This window comes from Pseudophryne corroboree, chromosome 4, assembly GCF_028390025.1.
Source record: "Pseudophryne corroboree isolate aPseCor3 chromosome 4, aPseCor3.hap2, whole genome shotgun sequence".
NCBI classification, from domain to species: Eukaryota; Metazoa; Chordata; class Amphibia; order Anura; family Myobatrachidae; genus Pseudophryne; species Pseudophryne corroboree.
The window spans coordinates 607,865,249-607,889,391 of record NC_086447.1 but is presented as its reverse complement, the minus strand read 5'-3'; the positions used below and the strand labels follow the sequence as shown (position 1 = coordinate 607,889,391).

At 48.6% G+C, this 24,143-nt stretch overlaps 1 protein-coding gene across 3 annotated transcripts in view; it reads left to right on the top strand.

The window, feature by feature from the left end:
- The window catches only part of LYST (lysosomal trafficking regulator), an 864,675-nt gene that overhangs the window by 196,119 nt on the left and 644,413 nt on the right, over positions 1-24,143 (top strand). For all 3 annotated transcript variants that reach the window (XM_063917604.1, XM_063917602.1, XM_063917605.1), the window contains exon 2: positions 6,374-6,563. In XM_063917604.1, the coding sequence (XP_063773674.1) occupies positions 6,381-6,563 (183 nt within the window). In that variant the 5' untranslated portion in view covers positions 6,374-6,380. The remainder of the gene's footprint in view (positions 1-6,373; positions 6,564-24,143) is intronic.

The following is a 24,143-nucleotide window of genomic DNA, read 5'->3' as shown; positions in this document are numbered from 1 at the left end:
ACGGATGCGAGTCTAAGACGATTGGGAACTGTCACCCAGGGGACGCAGTTCCAGGGCAGGTGGTCTACCCAAGAGGCCCTACTTCCGATCAACATCTTGGAACTTCAGGCTATCTACAATGCTCTGATTCAGGCCTCCCCTCTGCTCAGGAATCTGGCAATCCAAGTTCTGTCAGACAATGCCACGGCTGTGGCGTACATCAATTGACAAGGGACAAAAAGCAGCGCCTGCATGTGAGAAGTGTCAAGGATACTCCTCTGGGTGGAAAGAAATGCAAGAGCACTGTCTGCAATCTTCATTCCAGGAGTGGACAACTGGGAAGCGGACTTCCTGAGTAGCAACGATCTCTACCCGGGGGAGTGGTGACTACACCCTCAGGTGTTTCAACAGATCGACAGATGGGGATGCCTACAGAACGACATGATGGCGTCTTGCCTCAACAAGAAGCTTCGCTGCTATTGCTCGCGAACCAGAGACCCTCAGGCGAGCGCAGTGGATGCGCTGAAATTGCCTTGGTCTTACCAGCTGGTCTACTTATTTCCTCTGATTCTGTTGATCCCAAAGGTGCTCAAGAGGATCAGGCATCAAGGAGTGCAAGCAATCTTAATTGCCCCAGATTGGCCCCAAAGAGCGTGGTATGTGGCTCTTCTGGACATGTCCATAGAAGACCCTTGGCCTCTGCCATTATGAAAGGATCTTCAGCAAGGACCGTTCATCTACCTGGACTTACGGTGGCTTCGTTTGACTGCATGGAAGTTGAGCGGAACATACTAGCTCACAAAGGGCTTTCCAAAAAGGTAATTGCCACTATGGTACAAGCCAGAAAACCTGTGACGTCTAAACACTATTATATCTGGCGTAGATATGTTTCCTGGTGCGAGGAACGCATATATCCATCTGCAGACTTTCACTTGGGAAGATTCCTTCGTTTCCTGCAGGCTGGAGTGGATAAAGGCTTACGTCTGGGATCCATTAAGGTTCAGATTTCAGCTCTTTCCGTCTTCCAGAAGACGTTGGCTCTATTGCCATAAGTTAAGACCTTCTTGCAAGGGGTGCTTCACATACAACCTCCGTTTGTGCAGCCTACGGCACCTTGGGATTTGGATGTAGTGTTACGTTTTCTGCAGTCCTCCTGGTTTGAACCTCTGATGACAGTGGAAGACAAGTACCTCACGTGGAAGACTGTGATGTTACTGGCCCTGGCTTCTACAAGACGTGTTTCGGAATTGGGGGCCTTATCGTGTAAAAGTCCATACTTAGTCTTTTACAAGGACAGAGCAGAGCTCAGGACTAGACAGCAGTTACTGCCAAAGTTGGTCTCCGCGATTCATTTGAATCAACCTATTGTGATTCTGTCCAGTTCTGGCACTTCTGCCCCTCCGGAGGTATTGGATGCATTGGGAGCCTTGAAAATCTATGTCAAGAGAACGGCTTGGATCAGAAAGACTGATTCCTTGTTCGTGCTCTATTATGTGCATAAGAAGGTTTGCCCTGCTTCAAAGCAGTCCATTGCTTGTTGGATTAGGCTTACTATCCAAAAGGCCTATGTTTCGGCAGCATTACCTGTTCCTAAGTCTCTGAAGGCCCACTCTACAAGATCAGTGTGGTCTTCCTGGGCGGCTGCCCCTGGAGTCTCGGCCTTGCAACTATGCCGAGCTGCTACCTGGTCGTGGAAGAACACCTTTGTGATGTTCTACAAATTTGATACCCTGGCCAAAGAGGATACCCAGTTTGGACAGGCGGTGCTGCAGATGTCTCTGCACTTTCTGGAAGCTTTGGGACATCCCCATCGTACTAATGTGTCCCCAATATCCCTTATGGATGCTAGAGAAAATAGGATTTTAATACCTACTGGTAAATCCTTTTCTCGTAGTCCATAAGGGATATTGTGCGCCCGCCTCTGTGTGGTGACTTTCTGCAGGTTCTCTGTTCTGTGTTACCTGTTCAGCTGTTGCTGTTATGTTGCCAGCCGTTGCTGGCCCGGTTATGTTATGGTGTGCTGGTATGTAAACCTCACCACACTTTTATTATGTTCCTTCTCTCAAGTATGTAATTTCACCTTCGGGCACTGTTTTACCTATAACTGCCTGTGGGAAGGGGCATAAAGGGGAGGAGCCAGCACACCCAGTGGAAGAAATTTAAACTGCACTGGCTCCTTTGGACCCCGTCTATACCCCATCGTACTAATGTGTCCCCAATATCCCTTATGGACTACGAGAAAAGGATTTACCGGTAGGTATTAAAATCCTATTTTTATTCTTTTTGGTATAGAATATCTCCACTAAAAGGCAGTGACACTAGAACCTTCTTAGATTCTGAGTCAGCTTTCCATGTACGTAGCCAAACTGCTCTGCTAGCTGCTGCTGAAGCTGATGCTTGAGAGGCAATTGTACCCATATCCCAGGCTGCTTCTTCCATAAAAATAGCCGTCTGTTTAATATGTGCAATATGGGATATTTGCTCTCTAGATGCCAGTGAAAGATCATCCTCCAATGCATCAGCCCAGGCTGTCGCTGCTTTTGCCATCCAGGCTGAAGCCATGTCTGAACTTATGATTGCTCCAGACAAGGAGAAAATGGTTTTTGAAAAACCATCTACTTTCCTATCTGTGACATCATTTAATGATGTTGAAGGCAGAGGTAATGTAGATTTTCGCACCGATCGAATTACATGCATATCTACTTTGGGAGCCACCTCCCTTTTTAAACAGTCCCCAGCCGGAAGATGATAATTGGAATTCCATTTCTTTGGAATTCTAAACTTCTTACTGGTTGTAACCCAAGCCTCTTGCATAATTTCCATCAGCTGTTCTGACCCAGGAAACTCAGTCCTAACTGTTTTGGGATGTTTAAACACAGGTGCCTTAGATTTTAACAAAAGCTCTGCTGACTTTCATAGCACTACTTAGCTCAGATCTGTCCACTGCGCTGAGGCCTTCATCCTCGTCTCTGTATGCAGACCCAGAGTGCGATGAGAAAAGATGAGTCGCTGGGATTTCTAGAGAAATAACTGCATGTATTTTTTTCGCACCTCTCAGAGCAGTCTACTGAAATGGTTTTCCAACAGTCTTGAAGGAGTTCCAAACCATCTCAATTGGGTTTAGGTCGGGTGATTGTGGAGGCCAGGTAATCTGACGCAGCATTCCATCACTTTCCTTCTTGGTCAAGTAGCCCTTACATAACCTGGAGGTGTGTTTGGGGTCATTGTCTTGTTGAAAAACAAATGATGGTCCCAGTAGGCGCAAACCAGATGAGATGGCATGGCACTGCAGAATGCTGTGGAAGCCATGATAGTTAAGTGTGCCTTGAAATTTGAATAAATCACCAACAGTGTCACCAGCAAAGCAAAGCACCCCCACACCATCACACCTCCTCCTCCATGCTTCACAGTGGGAACCACACATGCAGAAACCATCCGCTCACCCGATACTTTTAACAGTGCACACACTCAAAGGGTATCCAGTCAGCGGATAGCAGGTACGTGAAACTGTGTATGTGCTGCGCGGGAGGGGAGGTGAGCCCTGCAGGGGTGATCACTGGTGAGGGAAGAGGAGGGGGAGCGGGTCACTATGTGCGGGGGAGGGAGGTGAGTGGTGACTGTGCTGCAGGGGTTGAGCACTAGTGAGGGGAGCGGGGCACAAGGGGAGGTGATCGGGTCACTGTGTGTGCTTCGCGCAAGGGGAGATGAGCGGGTCACTGTGTGTGCTGCGCGGGAGGGAAGGTCAGTGGATCACTAGGTGTGCTGCGCAGGAGTCAAGGGGTGAGCGGGTGACTGTATGCTGTGGGGAGGTGAGCGCCGGTGACTGTGTGCTGGTTGGGGTAAGTGACTGTGTATGTGCTGCAGGTGTTCAAAGGAATTGGACTGATACATGTATTGGCATGGGGGGAATGTGTGGGTGCGGGTGTCGAGGGTGGTGGACTCAAGGTGGTTTGTGTGTGTGATGGGGGGGAGGGGGGCTACTAGAGATTTCAGTGTACCGGGCGATAGGATTTCTGTTGCCAGCCCTGGGAAGGTGGGGAGTGAGCTTACACACTGGTAACTGCAAGGGCAGCCAGCACAGCGAGTCTCACTGAAGTTGATCAATCAGCTCATAAATTACAGGCAACATGACACAGATCCCAGTGTCTGTGCTGAGTGTCCTGTATGCGACACAGCCTAGCTGCATTGTCATCCCGAATCCCCCCCCCGCAACACTTTTGTAGTGTCCCAATCAAGTCTGTGGCTCCTATCATAGCAGCACCATAAATCTATTGCATATAAAATAGTATTTAATAATGTATTTTAGTATTTGATTGTCCTGGTTTTTTTTTTTAAGCATCTAATAATTTATGCGGCTACCTATGCTAATATTTTAATTTTGTACATACATGCACCTGAGGTCTGCTGACATCAGTGGTACAAAGATTTTGTCACTGTGTGCGGAGAGCATTTTCAGTATTACTTTTATTGTTAATATGGAAAAATGTCAGTGTGCATTTCTGTTGCTTGGATTAACAAAATCTGATGTAATACTTTAATAAAGCTAAATAATGCTTTACAAAACGGTTTAGCGGTCATTATTTCTTTGTTGTTAGATTAATAAGATCCTTCATTCCGATGGGACCCAGAAAAGGACAGGTAGGACCCAAATTTTGAAAAGTGAAGGGTCCCTGGGATCCACTTTTTGTTGGGCTCAGTGCGATCACTGTTACAGTATTGTGATAAGTCAGTCCACAATTTAGGTCAGTTACCCAATCATACAAAAGTATTGCAAGAGAAAACTGTCGAAGTGCATTATACAGGTTGAGTATCCCTTATCCAAAATGCTTGGGACCAGAGGTATTTTGGAAATGGGATTTTTCCGTATTTTGGAATAATTGCATACTATAATGAAGTATCATGGCGATGGGACCGCCGGTCAGCTTACCGACGCCGGGATCCCGGCAGCATACCGACGCCGGGATCCCGGCGGGGAGGGGCGAGTGCAGCAAGCCCCTTGCGGGCTCGGTGGCGACCTGCGGTCGCCACGGGTTCTATTCCCACTCTATGGGTGTCGTGGACACCCACAAGTGGAAATAGTCCCTGTTGGTCGGCATGCCGACCATCGGGATACTGAGCCGTCGGGATGGTGGAGGAGGTCATGTGACTGTCGGTCAGCAGACCGCCGGTCACATGAATACCACCCCCTTATACACACAGCCTGAAGGTAATTTTAGCCAATATTTTTAATAACTTTGTGCATTAAACAAAGTGTGTGTACATTCACACAATTAATTTATGTTTCATATACACCTTATACACACAGCCTGAAGGTCATTTAATACAATATTTTTTAATAACTTTGTGTATTAAACAAAGTTTGTGTACATTGAGCCATCAAAAAACAAAGGTTTCACTATCTCACTCTCACTCAAAAAAGTCCGTATTTCGGAATATTCCGTATTTCGGAATATTTGGATATGGGATACTCAACCTGTATACTCTATAGCATTTTCATAATTTAAAACTGAAAAAATTAGAAATTTATGTTAAGAAAACAGTACATTTCAGATTACTGAGTCAGTGGTTTGAGTCATATTTTTAAGCACATTCACCTTCATTTATCTTCTTTTTTTAAATAATATTTTAACAAATATGTTTACTTTTATGTATGTGTTTGATCACGCCTTGTGATGGCACACACAACGAACCTATTGTCTATTTAGTGTAATTATATACAGAGTTCCAGTTATCCTATAATTTGGGTCGTGTACACATGCAAGAAGCAAAAATATTGCCTTTATACGTATAATATGCTCCTGATGCATATTATTTTTTTCTCCTTATTTACTTGGGTGTGGTATGAAAAGTTGAGATTCAGAAAGTCAACATGTTGTGAATATTGACACCAGGACACGATACAGTAGTTCAACCGCATCCCCATCCCCCCCCACCCACCCCTCCGTGCACGCCCGCTGGCGGCTTTTCGATTGATGATGCTGCAGGGCGCACTAATATCATTTCTGCTTGGCGAACAGAGGTGTGTGAAAAGTGATCCGTTTGGGGGCCTGAATGGCACTTTTCATATCGTGCCCAACACTTTTTTTACGCTGCTAAACCCGGCACTTCAGGGCGCGGTCAGCGCTATAAAACAAATGGCGCCTGAACACTTGTATATCACCCTGTCTAAAGTGATGGTGGAAATGCGGTTTAGAGTGCCCATTCTTGTTGACACAAGAATGTTGACATAGTTTTTTGCTTATTTTAGCCTAACTCTAAAAATGTGCAAAAAGTTGGCATTTTAGTTTCCTTTCACATTCTATCTTTATGTATTAAGGCATTCATTATGTCATGTATATTACAAATGATGTTTTCCCATTAAGTTATTAATTTATTTGTATTTTTTTCATTGCAGCCTCATCATGAGTAGCTACTGCAATGTCATAGCTCGAGAATTTTTGTCAGATGTTAACAAGCTATGCAGTGCGGGAAGAGAAATCAGGGATGATGAAGAAGAGGAAAGCCACATGGCAGTACTTGTTGAATACCTCATGAAAGGGCGTGGACTTTTTCTGCTCAATACTCTCAATAGCAATGTTGATCAGGTAACCATAATAAACTACCCTTTGACAGTTTTTACAGAAAATACACGTTTTAAACAGACTGCAGAACATATTTTGGTTTAAGTCCTTCATTCTTGTTTTTGTTATGCAATTTTTAAAACAATAGATTTAAACAGGACCAGAGTTTTGGATGTCTTTGTAGTGTTACCAGGGCCTTAGAACTGTAATCTCCTTCAGGGCTGTGGAGTTCGTTTAACATAAACAACAATTAGGCACCCATAGTTTTGTGTGTGTGTATATTTTATAGTCATTCTGTTACGTTCCTGATGCTCAGAACTGGAGAGATGTTTGTGTAGAGAGTCCAGAGCACCAGGACGTGACGCTGAAATAAGGGATGGTACGGGAATAGCCCCTAGCACCCTACCTCCATGGTTTTACCCGTGTGGTCAGTTCACGCCTGAGTGACTATGGTTTCTTGGGCCCACGGCAGCCGCGTTTGAAGGGCGGATTAGGTCTGCCCAACTCCGATGCCCCCAGGTCTTAGAGTGAGACAAGGCGTGAACCGAGACAGGATAATAACAAGGGGACCTCTAACTAAAGCAAACAGAAGCTAGGGGCTACTAACTACCCTAAAACACTAAATATATGTGCGGCACGCTGCCAAAGGAAAAGAACAACAAAATATATCACTGTCCACTCCCCCACATGGCACCGCCGAGTTCCGGGGAGGACAGTGAAAAGCGGAAACCTCCGCAAAAACCACCAATACAAAAGTAAAACAAGGACTAAGCGGCCTAGGACGCAACATGCGGCAGAAGCCGCTACTCACGAAACCGGGAGAGAACCCCAACAAGCGAGAACCCCCAGATGACCGCAACAGGTTTACTTGGACAGGAAGGATTCCCAGGACCGGCTTCAGAACTCCAGAACTCAGGAGCACAGGGAGCAGGATCGACCAGATACAGCTGACCAGGAACAGACGTTGCCAGGCAGGAACAGCATACAGGAAGCTATCACCGGCGAGGCTGCAGTGTGCTGGCTCCCATAAAAAGACCCTGCTGGCCAATGACAGGAGGGCCAGCAAGACCAGCCCCCAGACCCTAATTACTAGTTGCCGTGCAGCTGCCCTGCTGCACGAGCAACTAATCAATCCTATCTGGCAACGAGAATCGCGGTACGCCAATGGCGTCCCCGTTGCTATGGACCCAGCGGCTGAGGACGCTCGGCGTCCTAGCGTTGCCAGTGACCCGGCGGCTACAGTACGCACGGCGTCCTGGCATTGCTAGGCGCCGGGCGGGCAGGGAGGGAGGTGCGGCGGCCGTGAGCGTCGCTCGGAAGCAGACCGAGCGGCGCCGCGGACCGCGGCACCTAACAGTACCCCCCCTTGAGGAGGGGTTAAAGAACCCCTAAAGCCGGGTTTCTGAGGAAATTCCGGAAAGAATAATCTCTTAAATTTAGGGGCATGTAAATCGTTATCCAGGACCCAAGACCTTTCTTGCGGGCCATAGCCTTTCCAGTGAACCAAAAAATAAAGCCGGCCCTGAGAAACTTTGGAATCTAAAACCTTCTCCACCAAGAACTCTTGTTGCCCCTTAACATCCACCGGAGGTCTACCCTGGGAAGTCTTCCGAGGGAATCTCCTGGAAGAAAAATACTGCTTCAGAAGGGAACAGTGAAAAGTATTGCCAATTTTGAGTGATTTAGGCAAGCGTAGCCGAAAAGCAACTGGGTTGACCTTCTTAACAATAAGAAACGGTCCAATAAATTTGGGTCCCAATCTAGCCGAGGGTTGTCGGAGCTTGATGTTGCGGGTTGACAACCACACCTTATCTCCCACCTTAAAAGTGCATGGGCGTCGGAACCTATCAGAAATTTCTTTTTCTTGGAAGGCAGCCTTCTTAAGGGCAAAGTGCACCTTTTTCCAAATCATTCTGAGTTAAGGTCAACGAGGAGACTGGAAAATGAGGGTAAAAAGAATTGGCTCTAGGATGAAAGCCCAAGACCGAAAAGAATGGAGACTCCTTGGTGGAAGAATGAGTTATTATAGGCAAACTCGGCCAAAGGAAGAAATTCAGACCAATCATTCTGAAGTTTGGCCGAATATAGCCGTAAATACTGTTTTCTCTGACGTCCTAGTGGATGCTGGGATCTCCGTAAGGACCATGGGGAATAGCGGCTCCGCAGGAGACTGGGCACAACTAAAGAAAGCTTTAGGTCACCTGGTGTGCACTGGCTCCTCCCACTATGACCCTCCTCCAAGCCTCAGTTAGTTAGATTTTGTGCCCGGCCGAGGTTGGATGCACACTAGGGGCTCTCCTGAGCTTCTAGAAAGAAAGTATAGAATTAGGTTTTTTATTTTCAGTGAGACCTGCTGGCAACAGGCTCACTGCAGCGAGGGACTAAGGGGAGAAGAAGCGAACCTGCCTGCTTGCAGCCAGCTTGGGCTTCTTAGGCTACTGGACACCATTCGCTCCAGAGGGATCGACCGCAGTCCCAGCCTTGGTGTTCGGTCCTGGAGCCGCGCCGCCGTCCCCCTTACAGAGCCAGAAGCAAGAAGAGGTCCGGAAAATCGGCGGCAGAAGACATCAGTCTTCACCAAGGTAGCGCACAGCACTGCAGCTGTGCGCCATTGCTCCTCATACACACTTCACACTCCGGTCACTGAGGGTGCAGGGCGCTTGGGGGGGGGGCGCCCTGAGCAGCAATAAAAACACCTTGGCTGGCAAAAATACCACAATATATAGCCCCAGAGGCTATATATGTGGTAAATACCCCTGCCAGAATCCAGAAAAAAGCGGGAGAATAGTCCGCGAAAAAGGGGCGGAGCTATCTCCCTCAGACACACTGGCGCCATTTTCTCTTCACAGTGCAGCTGGAAGAAAGCTCCCCAGGCTCTCCCCTGTAGTTTTCAGGCTCAAAGGGTTAAAAAGAGAGGGGGGGGCACTAAATTTAGGCGCAATGTTATATATACAAGCAGCTATTGGGGAAATTTCACTCAGTTATAGTGTTAATCCCCACATTATATAGCGCTCTGGTGTGTGCTGGCATACTCTCTCTCTGTCTCCCCAAAGGGCTTTGTGGGGTCCTGTCCTCAGTCAGAGCATTCCCTGTGTGTGTGCGGTGTGTCGGTACGGCTGTGTCGACATGTTTAATGAGGAGGCTTATATGGTGACGGAGCAGATGCCGATAAATGTGATGTCGCCCCCTGTGGGGCCGACACCAGAGTGGATGGTTAGGTGAAAGGTATAAACCGACAGTGTCAACTCCTTACATAAAAGGGTGGATGACGTAACAGCTGTGGGACAGCCGGCTTCTCAGTCCGCGCCTGCCCAGGCGTCTCAAAGGCCATCAGGGGCTCAAAAACGCCCGCTCACTCAGATGGCAGACACAGATGTCGACACGGAGTCTGACTCCAGTGTCGACAAGGTTGAGACATATACACAATCCACTAGGAACATCCGTGACTTGATCCCGGCAATAAAAAAAAATGTGTTACACATTTCTGACATTAACCCTCTAAAAATGGGTTTTTATGTTGGGGAGAAAAAGCAGGCAGTGTTTTGTTCCCCCATCAGATGAATGAATGAAGTGTGTGAAAAGCGTGGGTTCCCCCCGATAAGAAACTGGTAATTTCTAAAAAGTTACTGATGGCGTACCCTTTCCCGCCAGAGGATAAGTTACGCTGGGAGATATCCCCTAGGGTGGATAAGGCGCTCACACGGTTGTCAAAAAAGGTGGCACTGCCGTTTTAGGATACGGCCACTTTGAAGGTACCTGTTGATAAAAAGCAGGAGGCTATCCTGAAGTCTGTATTTACACACTCAGGTACTAGACTGAGACCTGCAGATCGTGCTGCTGCAGCGTGGTCGGTTACCCTGTCAAACATAAGAACATATTAAAGACGTCGTCTTATATATGAGGGATGCACAGAGGGATATTTTGCCGGCTGGCATCCAAAATGAATGTAATGTCCTTTCTGTCAGGAGGGTATTAGAGACCTGTCACTGGACAGGTGATGCTGACTTTAAAAGGCGCATAGAGATTCTGCCTTATAAGGGTGAGGAATTATTTGGGGATGGTCTCTGGGACCTCGTATCCACAGCAACAGCTGGGAAGAAATATTTTTACCTCCGGTTTCCTCACAGACTAAGAAAGCACTGTATTATCAGGTACAGTCCTTTCGGCTTCAGAAAAGCAAGCGGGTCAAAGGCGCTTCCTTTCTGTACAGAGACATGGGAAGAGGGAAAAAGCTGCACCAGTCAGCCTGTTCCCAGAATCAAAATTCTTCTCTTGCTTCCTCTGAGTCCACAGCATGACGCGGGGGCTCCACAGGTGTAGCCAGGTACGGTGGGGGGCCGTCTCAAAAATGTCAGCGATCAGTGGGCTCACTCACAGGTGGATCCCTGTTTCATTCAAGTAGTATTTCAGGGGTACAAGCTGGAATTCGAGATATCTCCCCCCCGCCGTTTCCTCAAATATGCCTTGCCGACAACTCCCTCAGGCAGGGAGGCTGCGCTAGAGGCAATTAATAAGCTGTATTCCCAGCAGGTAATACTCAAGGTGCCCCTACTTCAACAAGGATGGGGTTACTATTCCACACGGTTTGGGGTACCGAAACCGCATGGTTCGGTGTGACCCATTTTATATTTAAAATCCTTGAACACACACATACAAAAATTCAAGTTCAAGATGGAATCGCTCAGGGCGGTTATTGCAAGCCTGGACGAGGGGGATTACATGGGATCCCGGGACATCAAGGATGCTTACCTGCATGTCCCCATTTACCATCCTCGCCAGGAGTACCTCAGATTTGTGGTACAGGATTACCATTACCAAGTCCAGACACTGCCGTTTGGACTGTACATGGCACCGAGGGTGTTTACCAAGGTAATGGCCGAAATGATGATACTCCTTCGAAAAAAGGGAGTTTTAATTATCCCGTACTTGGACAATCTCCTTATAAGGGCAAGGAGCAGTTGCTAGTCGGGGTAGCACTATTATGGAAAGTGCTACAACAGCACGGTTGGATTCTAAACAGTCCAAAGTCACAGCTGGTTCCTACGACACGTCTACTGTTCCTGGGGATGGTTCTGGACACAGAACAGAAATAAGTGTTTCTCCCGGAGGAGAAAGCCAAGGAGCGGTCATCTCTAGTCAGAGACCTCCTGAAGCCAAAACGGGTATCGGTGCATCATTGCACGCGAGTCCTGGGAAAAATGGTAGCTTCCTACGAAGCAATCCCATTCGGTAGGTTCCATGCAAGAACTTTTCAGTGGGACCTGTTGGACAAGTGGTCCGGATCACATCTTCAGATGCATCGGCTGATAACCCTGTCTTCAAGGACCAGGGTATCTCTACTGTGGTGGCTGCAGAGTGCCCATCTTCAAGAGGGCCGCAGGTTCGGCATACAGGACTAGGTCCTAGTGACCATGGATGCCAGCCTTTGAGGCTGGGGGGCAGTCACACAGGGAAGAAACTTCCAGGGACTTTGGTCAAGTCAGGTGACTTCCCTACACATAAATATTCTGGAACTGAGGGCCATTTACAATGCCCTGAGTCAGGCAAGGCCTCTGCTTCAAAACCAGCCGGTACTGATCCAATCAGACAACATCACGGCAGTCGCCCATGTAAACCAACGGGGCGGCACAAGAAGCAGGATGGCGATGGCAGAAGCCACAAGGATTCTCCGATGGGCGGAAAATCATGTGTTAACACTGTCAGCAGTGTTCATTCCCGGAGTGGACGACTGGGAAGAAGATCTTCTCAGCAGACACGACCTCCACCCGGGAGAGTGAGGATTTCATCCAGAAGTCTTCCAAAGGATTGTACACCATTGGGAAAGGCCACAGGTGGACATGATGGCGTCCCGCCTCAACAAAAAGCTATAAAAGATATTGCGCCAGGTCAAGGGACCATCAGGCGATAGCTGTGGACGCTCTGGTAACACCGTGGGTGTACCAGTCGGTTTATGTGTTCCCCCCTCTGCCTCTCCTACAAAAGGTACTGAGAATAATAGGAAGGCAAGGAGTAAGAACGATACTCGTGGTTCCGGATTGGCCAAGAAGAGCTTGGTACCCAGAACTTCAAGAAATTATATCAGAGGACCCATGGCCTCTGCCGCTCAGACAGGACCTGCGGCAGCAGGGGCCCTGTCTGTTCCAAGACTTACCGCGGCTACGTTTTGACGGCATGGCGGTTGAACGCCGGATCCTAAAGGAAAAGGGCATTCCGGAGGAAGTCATTCCTACGCTGATTCAAGCCAGGAAAGATGTAACTGCAAAACATTATCACCGCATATGGCGAAAATATGTTGCTTGGTGTGAGGCCAAAAAAGGCCCCAACAGAGGAATTTCAACTAGGTCGATTTCTGCATTTCCTACAAGCAGGAGTGTCTATGGGCCTAAAATTAAGCTCCATTAAGGTACAGATCTCGGCTCTGTCGATTTTCTTCCAAAAAGAACTTGCTTCAGTACCTGAAGTTCAGACATTGTAAAAGGAGTGCTGCATATTCAGCCCCCGGTTGTGCCTCCAGTGGCACCTTGGGTTCTCAACGTGGTGTTGAGTTTCTTAAAATCACATTGGTGTGAGCCACTAAAAACCGTGGATCTAAAATATCTCACGCGGAAAGTGGTCATGTTATTGGCCTTGGCTTCTGCCAGGCGTGTATCAGAATTGGCGGCTTTGTCATATAAAAGTCCTTATCTGATTTTCCATATGGATAGGGCAGAATTGAGGACTCGTCCCCAGTTTCTCCCTAAGGTGGTATCAGCTTTTCACTTGAACCAACCTATTGTAGTGCCTGCGGCTACTAGGGACTTGGAGGATTCCAGGTTACTGGACGTAGTCAGGGCCTTGAAAAATTATGTTTCTAGGACGGCTAGAGTCAGGAGAACTGACTCGCTGTTTATCCTGTATGCACCCAGCAAACTGGGTGCTCCTGCTTCTAAGCAGACTATTGCTCGCTGGATTTGTAGCACAATTCTGCTGGCGCATTCTGCGGCTGGACTACCGCAGCCAAAATCTGTAAAAGCCCATTCCACAAGGAAGGTGGGCTCATCTTGGGCAGCTGCCCGAGGGGTCTCGGCTTTCCAACTTTGCCGAGCTGCAACTTGGTCAGGGGCAAACACGTTTGCTAAATTCTACAAAATTGATACCCTGGCTGAGGAGGACCTGGAGTTCTTTCATTCAGTGCTGCAGAGTCATCCGCACTCTCCCGCCCGTTTGGGAGCTTTGGTATAATCCCCATGGTCCTTACGGAGTTCCCAGCATCCACTAGGACGTCAGAGAAAATAAGATTTTACTCACCGGTAAATCTATTTCTCGTAGTCCGTAGTGGATGCTGGGCGCCCATCCCAAGTGCGGATTGTCTGCAATACTTGTATATAGTTATTGCCTAACTAAAGGGTTATTGTTGAGCCATCTGTTGAGAGGCTCAGTTATATTCATACTGTTAACTGGGTATAGTATCACGAGTTATACGGTGTGATTGGTGTGGCTGGTATGAGTCTTACCCGGGATTCAAAATCCTTCCTTATTATGTCAGCTCTTCCGGGCACAGTGTCCTAACTGAGGCTTGGAGGAGGGTCATAGTGGGAGGAGCCAGTGCACACCAGGTGACCTAAAGCTTTCTTTAGTTGTGCCCAGTTTCCTGCGGAGCCGCTATTCCCCATGGTCCTTACGGAGTTCCCAGCATCCACTACGGACTACGAGAAATAGATTTACCGGTGAGTAAAACCTTATTTTCTCTGACATCCTAGTGGATGCTGGGAACTCCGTAAGGACCATGGGGAATAGACGGCTCCGCAGGAGACTGGGCACATCTAAAGAAAGATTTAGGACTATCTGGTGTGCACTGGCTCCTCCCCCTATGACCCTCCTCCAAGCCTCAGTTAGATTTCTGTGCCCGGCCGAGCTGGATGCACACTAGGGGCTCTCCTGAGCTCCTAAAAAGAAAGTATAGTTTAGGTTTTTTTTATTTTACAGTGAGACCTGCTGGCAACAGGCTCACTGCACCGAGGGACTAAGGGGAGAAGAAGCGAACCTACCTAAGTGGTGGTAGCTTGGGCTTCTTAGGCTACTGGACACCATTAGCTCCAGAGGGATCGAACACAGGACCCGACCTCGTCGTCCGTTCCCGGAGCCGCGCCGCCGTCCCCCTTACAGAGCCAGAAGCAAGAAGGTCCGGAAAATCGGCGGCTGAAGACTTCTGTCTTCTCCAAGGTAGCGCACAGCACTGCAGCTGTGCGCCATTGCTCCTCATGCACACCACACACTGCGGTCACTGATGGGTGTAGGGCGCTGGGGGGGGGGGGCGCCCTGAGCAGCAATAAATAGCACCTTGGCTGGCAAACTGACACCATATATAGCCCCAGGGGCTATATAGGTGTATATTAGCCCCTGCCAGAATTATTAAAATAGCGGGAGAAAGCCTGCCGAAAAAGGGGCGGAGCCATCTCCCTCAGCACACTGGCGCCATTTTCCCTCACAGCTCAGCTGGAAGGATCGCTCCCTGGCTCTCCCCTGCAGTCCTGCACTACAGAAAGGGTTAGAAAGAGAGGGGGGCACAAAAATTAGGCGCAGTATATTATAATAATGCAGCTATAAGGGAAAACACTCTCTATAGGTGATATCCCTGTGATATATAGCGCTCTGGTGTGTGCTGGCATACTCTCCCTCTGTCTCCCCGAAGGGCTTTGTGGGGTCCTGTCCTCTGTCAGAGCATTCCCTGTGTGTGTGCTGTGTGTCGGTACTGCTGTGTCGACATGTATGATGAGGAAAATGATGTGGAGGCGGAACAAATGCCTGTGAATGTGATGTCACCCCCTGCGGGGTCGACACCTGTGTGGATGGACTTATGGAAGGTGTCAACTCCTTACACAAAAGGTTTGACGACATAGGACAACCGGCTACTCAGCTTGTGCCTGTTCCAGCGTCTCAAATGTCATCAGGGGCTTTAAAACGCCCGCTACCTCAGGTGACAGACACAGATGTCGACACGGATACCGACTCCAGTGTCGACGACGATGAGACTAGTGTACCCTCCAATAGGTCCACCCGTTACATGATTGAGGCAATGAAAAATGTATTACACATTTCTGATAATACCCCACGTACCACAAAAAAGGGTATTATGTTTGGTGAGAAAAAACTACCTGTAGTTTTTCCTGCATCTGAGAAATTAATATGAGGTGTGTGAGGAAGCGTGGACTTCCCCCGATAAGAAATTGATAATTTCTAAGCAGCGTACCCTTTTCCGCCAGAGGATAGGTCACGTTGGGAAATACCCCCTAGGGTAGATAAAGCGCTGACACGCTTATTAAAAAAGGTGGCACTACCGTCTCCGGATACGGCCGCCCTAAAGGAACCTGCTGATAGAAAGCAGGAAACTACCCTTAAAGCTATATACACACACACGGGCATTATATTGAGACCAGCTATTGCCTCGGCATGGAGGTGCAGTGCGGCAGCTGCGTGGTCAGATTCCCTGTCGGATAATACTATGGATAGGGACAATATTTTGCTGACAATAGAGCATATAAAAGACGCTGTCTTATACATGCGTGATGCACAGAGGGATATTTGCCGGCTGGCATCACAAATAAGCGCTATGTAAAAGCGATGCCGATTCAAAACGGCACATCGAAGTTTTGCCCTATAAGGGGGTGGAACTGTTTGGGGATGGTCTTTCAGACCTCGTTTCCACAGCTACTGCTGGGAAATCAAACTGGTTGCCACAAGCTACCCCACAGCAAAAGAAAGCACTGTATTATCAGGTACAGTCCTTTTGGCCCCAGAAAAGCAAGAGGGCTGGAGGCTCATCTTTTCTGCCAAGATGAAAAGGTAGAGGGAAAAAGCTGCACACACAGCTAGTTCCCAAGAGCAGAAGTCCTCCCCTGCGTCCGGTAAGTCCACAGCATGACGCTGGGACTGCTCAGGCGGACCCGGGTACGGTGGGGGCCCGTCTCAAAAATTTCAGCGCACAGTGGGCTCTCACAGGCGGATCCCGGGGTTCTTCAAACAGTATCTCAGGGGTACAGGCTGGAATTCGAGACGTCTTTCCCCCGCCGTTTCCTAAAATCTGCCTTACCGGCAACTCCCTCTGCCAGGGAGGCAGTGTGGTGGTTATCTATAAAAACTGTATTCACTGCAAGTGATTGTCAAGGTACCCCTCCTTCAACAAGGAAAGGGTTACTATTCCACAATGTTTGTGGTACCGAAACCGGAAGGTTCGGTGAGACCCATATTAAATTTAAAATCCTTGAACACATATATCAAAAGATTCAAGTTCAAGATGGAATCGCTCAGGGCGGTTATTGCGAACCTGGACGAGGGGGATTACAGGGTCTCTCTGGACATCAAGGATGCTTACCTGCATGTCCCCATTTACCCTCCTCACCGGGAGTACCTCAGGTTTGTGGTACAGGACTGTCACTATCAGTTCCAGACGCTGCCGTTTGGGTTATCCACGGCACCGAGGGTCTTTGCCAAGGTAATGGCCGACATGATGATACTCCTTCGCAAGAAGGGAGTTTTTAATTATCCCGTACTTGGACGATCTCCTGATAAAGGCGAGGTCCAAGGAACAGTTGGTAGTGGGGGTAGCACTTTCTCGGGAAGTGCTGCAACAGCACGGCTGGATTCTCAATATTCCAAAGTCACAGCTGGTCCCGACGACACGTCTTCTGTTCCTGGGAATGATTCTGGACACAGACCAGAAAAAAGTGTTTCTTCCAGTGGAAAAAGCCGAGGAGTTGTCATCTCTAGTCAGAGACCTCCTAAAACCGGGACAGGTGTCGGTACATCAATGCACACGAGTCCTGGGAAAAATGGTAGCTTCGTACGAAGCAATTCCATTCGGAAGGTTCCACGCAAGGACTTTCCAGTAGGACCTGTTGGACAAATGGTCCGGGTCCCATCTCCAGATGCAACAGCGGATAACCCTGTTGGCAGGGACCAGGGTGTCGCTGCTGTGGTGGCTGCAGAGGGCTCATCTACTAGAGGGCCGCAGATTCTGAATACAGGACTGGGTCCTGGTGACCACGGATGCCAGCCTTCGGGGCTAGGGTGCAGTCACACAGGGAAGAAATTTCCAAGGACTGTGGTCAAATCAGGAGATTTCGCTTCACATAAATATTCTGGAGCTAAGGGCCATTTACAATGCCCTAAGCCAAGCAAGGCCCCTGCTTCAGAACCAGCCGGTACTGATCCAATCAGACAACATCACGGCGGTCGCCCATGTAAACAGACCGGGCGGCACAAGAAGCAGGAGGGCATTGGCAGAAGCCACAAGGATTCTCCGATGGGCGGAAAATCATGTGTTCGCACTGACAGCAGTGTTCATTCCGGGAATGGACAACTGGGAAGCAGACTTCCTCAGCAGGCACGACCTCCACCCGGGAGAATGGGGACTTCATCCAGAAGTCTTCCAAATGCTGGTAAACCGTTGGGAAAGACCACAGGTGGACATGATGGCGTCCCGCCTCAATAAAAAGATATTGCGCCAGGTCAAGGGACCCTCAGGCGATCGCTGTGGACGCTCTAGTAACACCGTGGGTGTACCAGTCGGTTTGTGTGTTTCCTCCTCTGTCTCTCATTCCCAAGGTACTGAGAATAATACAAAGGCGAGGAGTGAAAACTATACACGTGGTTCCGGATTGGCCAAGAAGAGCTTGGTACCCGGAACTTCAAGAGATGCTTTCAGAGGACCCTTGGCCTCTGCCGCTCAGACAGGACCTGCTGCAGCAGGGGCCCTGTCTGTTCCAAGACTTACCGCGGCTACGTTTGACGGCATGGCGGTTGAACGCCGGATCCTGAAGGAAAAGGGCATTCCGGAGGAAGTCATCCCTACCCTGATCAAAGCCAGGAAGGATGTCACCGCAAAACATTATCACCGCATTTGGCGGAAATATGTTGCTTGGTGTGAGGCCAGGAAGGCCCCAACGGAGGAATTTCAACTGGGTCGATTCCTGCATTTCCTGCAAGCAGGGGTGACGTTGGGCCTCAAATTGGGGTCCATTAAGGTCCAGATTTCGGCCCTGTCGATTTTCTTCCAGAAAGAACTGGCTTCACTGCCTGAAGTTCAGACTTTTGTCAAAGGAGTTCTGCATATTCAGCCTCCTTTTGTGCCCCCAGTGGCACCTTGGGATCTCAATGTGGTTTTGGAGTTCCTGAAATCACATTGGTTTGAACCACTTAAGACTGTGGATTTGAAATATCTCACGTGGAAAGTGGTCATGCTGTTGGCCCTGGCTTCGGCCAGGCGTGTGTCAGAATTGGCGGCTTTGTCCTATAAAAGCCCTTATCTGATTTTCCATATGGATAGGGCAGAGTTGAGGACTTGTCCTCAGTTTCTCCCGAAGGTGGTATCAGCGTTTCACTTGAACCAGCCTATTGTGGTGTCTGCGGCTACTAGGGACTTGGAGGATTCCACATTACTGGACGTAGTCAGGGCCCTGAAAATTTATGTTTCCAGGACGGCTGGAGTCAGGAAAACTGACTCGCTGTTTATCCTGTATGCACGCAACAAACTGGGTGCTCCTGCTTCTAAGCAGACTATCGCGCGCTGGATTTGTAGCACTATTCAGCTGGCGCATTCTGCGGTGGGACTACCGCAGCCTAAATCTGTAAAAGCCCATTCCACAAGGAAGGTGGGCTCATCTTGGGCGGCTGCCTGAGGGGTCTCGGCTTTACAACTTTGCCGAGCTGCTACTTGGTCAGGGGCTAACACGTTTGCAAAATTCTATAAATTTGATACCCTGGCTGAGGAGGACCTGGAGTACTCTCATTCGGTGCTGCAGAGTCATCCGCACTCTCCCGCCCGTTTGGGAGCTTTGGTATAATCCCCATGGTCCTTACGGAGTTCCCAGCATCCACTAGGACGTCAGAGAAAATAAGAATTTACTCACCGGTAATTCTATTTCTCGTAGTCCGTAGTGGATGCTGGGCGCCCATCCCAAGTGCAGATTGTCTGCAATACTTGTAAATAGTTATTGTTACACAAATCGGGTTGTTATTGCGAGCCATCTGTTCAGAGGCTCCTTTTGTTATCATACTGTTAACCGGGGTTCCTATCACGAGTTATACGGTGTGATTGGTGTGGCTGGTATGAGTCTTACCCGGGATTCAAAATCCTTCCTTATTATGTCAGCTCTTCCGGGCACAGTGTCCTAACTGAGGCTTGGAGGAGGGTCATAGGGGGAGGAGCCAGTGCACACCAGATAGTCCTAAATCTTTCTTTAGATGTGCCCAGTCTCCTGCGGAGCCGTCTATTCCCCATGGTCCTTACGAAGTTCCCAGCATCCACTACGGACTACGAGAAATAGAATTACCGGTGAGTAAATTCTTATTTTAACGACTGATTAACACGTTCAGTTAGTCCGTTAGACTGTGGATGGTACCCAGATGTTAAAGAGAGTTTCATATTTAATGAGGCACAAAAACATTTCCAGAAACGGGCGATGAATTGCGGTCCCCGATCAGAGACAATATCCCTGGGTTAGCCATGGAGCCTGAACACATGGCGGAGAAATAAAACTGCCAACCCTTGAGCAGAGGGTAATCGGGGGAGAGCAATGAAGTGGGCCATCTTACTAAAACGGTCTACTACCACCCAAATGACTCGAAATCTAGCTGAAAGAGGAAGGTCCACCACGAAATCCATGGATATATGTGACCATGGCCTGAGAGGAACGGCTAAAGGCATGAGTTGCCCGACCGGCAACGATCGAGATACCTTGTACTGAGCACAAACCTGACAGGAACGGACAAATTCCCTTACATCTTTAGAAAGATTAGGCCACCACACTGAGCGAGAGATTAACTCCAAGGTCTTAGTGATACCCGGATGACCAGAAACCTTATTATCATGAAACTCAAATAGAACAGTGCCTCTCAGAAATTCAGGGACGAAGAGACGATCTGCAGGAGTGACTTTGGGAGCCTGCTGCTGAAGCTGGACTAGCTATGTAAATAAATCCTGTGTGAGGCCAGCCCGGATGACAGACGATGGGACTATGGGGGTAGTAGCCGGGTGGTTATTGTGAACAGGAAGAAAACAACGTGACGGGGCATCGGCTTTTGTATTCTTGGAACCGGGCCTGAAGGTGATAATAAACCTGAAACGAGTAAAAAACAGCGCCCAACGTGCCTGTCGAGCATTAAGCCGTTTAGCTGACTCAATATACTGCAGGTTCTTGTGGTCAGTAAACACCGTAATGGTATGCCTTGCTCCTTCCAGCCAGTGCCTCCACTCCTCGAAAGCCCATTTAACTGCCAACAATTCTCGATTACCAACATCATAGTTGGATTCTGCGGAGGAGAATTTTCTGGACATGAAGGCACATGGGTGTAATTCCTGAGACTCCGGGTCTTCCTGAGAAAGGATAGCCCCCACTCCAACCTCTGAGGCATCTACCTCGACAATAAAGGGGAGATCCGGGTTAGGGTGTCTGAGTACTGGAGCTGAGACAAAGGCCTGCTTTAAGGCCAGAAAGGCAGACTTGGCTTTAGGCGACCAATTGGAAGGATCCGCTCCTTTTTTAGTCAATGCCACAATAGGAGCAACCAAATCTGAGAAGGTATGAATAAAACGCCTATAGTAATTTGCAAACCCTAAAAAGCGCTGAATTGCTTTTAAGTTCGTGGGTTGTGCCCAATTTAGGATGGCCTGGAGTTTTTTTGGTTCCATGAAAAACCCCTTAGGAGAAATAATATACCCCAGGAAGGACACTTCTGTGATGTGGAAATCACATTTCTCCAGTTTGGCGTATAAATGATTTTCCCGTAACTTCTGAAGGACCAGTCGCACATGGGTAATATGTTGTTCAAAAGACTCAGAGTAAATCAAAATGTCGTCTAAATAAACGACTACGAACTTTCCTAGAAAGTCGCGAAGGACGTCGTTAATGAGATCTTGAAATACAGCAGGAGCATTAGACAGACCAAACGGCATCACCAGGTATTCATAATTTCCCGACTGTGTGCTGAAAGCCGTCTTCCACTCATCCCCAGATTTTATTCGGATGAGATTGTAAGCCCCTCTAAGATCGATCTTGGAAAAGATAACGGCAGTCCGGAGCTGATCAAACAGTACTGAAATCAGTGGCAAGGGGTAGGTGTTTTTAACAGAAATTTTATTCAGAGCCCGATAATCAATACATGGTCTGAGCGACCCATTTTTTTTCTCAACAAAAAAGAACCTTGCACTCAATGGAGATTTCGAGGGCCTAATGAAGCCTTTTTTTAGGCTCTCCTGTACATAATCATTCATTGCCGTAGTTTCCGGCCCAGACAGGGCATATAGTCTCCCCTTAGGCAAAGAGGCACCGGGAACTAAGTCGATAGCGCAGTCATAGGACCGATGAGGAGGCAGAATATCCGCATTACCCTTGGAGAAAACGTCGGCAAAGTCCTGATATTCCAAAGGAATAAGTTCTGGGGTGACTGCCGCAACCCGGACTGGACGGGAAATACATTTCTTGACACAAAAGGGACCCCATCGGGAAATCTCCGCAGACCGCCAATCTATGGTGGGATTATGAAAGGCAAGCCAGGGGTGACCCAAAACTACGGGGACAGCCGGACAATGGGTAAGGTAAAATTCGATTTTCTCCGAATGTAGGACCCCCACTGTCAGTTGTACTGGAGGTGTGCGGTGAGTAATTACCCCATTAGAAAGCGGACCACCATCCAAGCCGTGCATGGTGATATGTTTATCCAAAGGTATCTGTGGAACGCCCAAAGCCTGAGCCCAACCAAGATCCATGAAATTTCCCGCAGCTCCACTGTCGACGAAGGCCGACACCAACGAACTGAGGCTACCAAAGGAAATTTTTACAGGAACTAATAAGGAATCATTAGAGGAGATCAACTGCAGACCCAAGTGAACCCCCTCACAATTCACTGGGTCAGAGCGTTTCCCTGCTTATTCGGGCAATTACGTGCAATATGTCCCTTGCCACCACAATACAAGCAAAGACCAGAATTTAGCCTTCTGGTTCTTTCCTCTGGGGACAGCCGGGAGAGACCCATTTGCATGGGCTCCTCGACGTCCTCAGGGAAAGTATACACACATGGACTAGGCCTGAAACTAGCTCCTCTTTCAGCCCTCCGCTCCCGGAGACGACGATCAATTTTAATAGCAAGCTCCATGAGTTTGTCTAAAGTCTCTGGAGCGGGGTACTACAGGAGACTGTCTTTAATAACTTCAGACAAACCGAGGCGAAACTGACTGCACAGGGCCGGGTCATTCCAGCCACAGTCGTTCGACCAACGGCGAAACTCTGTACAATACGCCGCTGCTGAATTTTTCCCTTGCTTAAGTGCACGCAAGTGGCTCTCAGCCGACGCTTCTCTATCAGGGTCATCGTACAAAAGGCCTAGAGACTTAAAAAAGGCATCTACAGATAGCAAGGCAACATCATCGGCTTTTAGCCCAATAGCCCAGGTTTGCGGATCGCCTTGTAGTAAAGACATCACAATCCCGACCCGTTGAGACTCAGTACCAGAGGATCGGGGCCTTAAACGAAAATAAACTTACAAGCTTCCTTGAAATTAAAAAAATCCTTTCGGTTACCTGAAAAACGGTCAGGAAGGTGCATCTTTGGTTCTGGAATCATACTCGGGGAGGCTTGCAAAAGATCTTCCTGCGATCTCACCAGAAGAGTAAGATCCTGAACCATCTGAGTTAGTTCCTGAATCTGGTTGGCCAAAAGCTGGCTGGGATTTGGTCCTAATACTGCCGGATTCATGAGGCCGAATTTCAAGGCCCACCAAAAACAAATAACTCTTTAATATTATTCTTTTTTTTGTTTGTTTTTTGGCCGGTGATAATGTTACGTTCCTGATGCTCACAACTGGAGAGATGTTTGTGTAGAGAGTCCAGAGCACCAGGACGTGACGCTGAAATAAGGGATGGTACGGGAATAGCCCCTAGCACCCTACCTCCGTTGTTTTACCCGTGTGGTCAGTTCACGCCTGAGTGACTATGGTTTCTTGGGCCCACGGCAGCCGCGTTTGAAGGGCGGATTAGGTCTGCCCAACTCCGATGCCCCCAGGTCTTAGAGTGAGACAAGGCGTGAACCGAGACAGGATAATAACAAGGGGACCTCTAACTAAAGCAAACAGAAGCTAGGGGCTACTAACTACCCTAAAACTATATATATGTGCGGCACGCCGCCAAAGGAAAAGAACAACAAAAGATACCACTGTCCACTCCCCCACACGGCACCGCTGAGTTCCGGGGAGGACAGTGAAAAGCGGAAACCTCTGCAAAAACCACCAATACAAAAGTAAAACAAGGACTAAGCGGCCTAGGCCGCAACATGCGGCAGAAGCCGCTACTCACGAAACCGGTAGGGAACCCCAACAAGCGAGAACCCCCAGATGACCGCAACAGGTTCACTTGGACAGGAAGGATTCCCAGGACCGGCTTCAGAACTCCAGAACTCAGGAGCACAGGGAGCAGGATCGACCAGATACAGCTGACCAGGAACAGACGTTGCAAGGCAGAAACAGCATACAGGAAGCTATCACCGGCGAGGCTGCAGTGTGCTGGCTCCCATAAAAAGACCCTGCTGGCCAATGACAGGAGAGCCAGCAAGACCAGCCCCCAGACCCTAATTA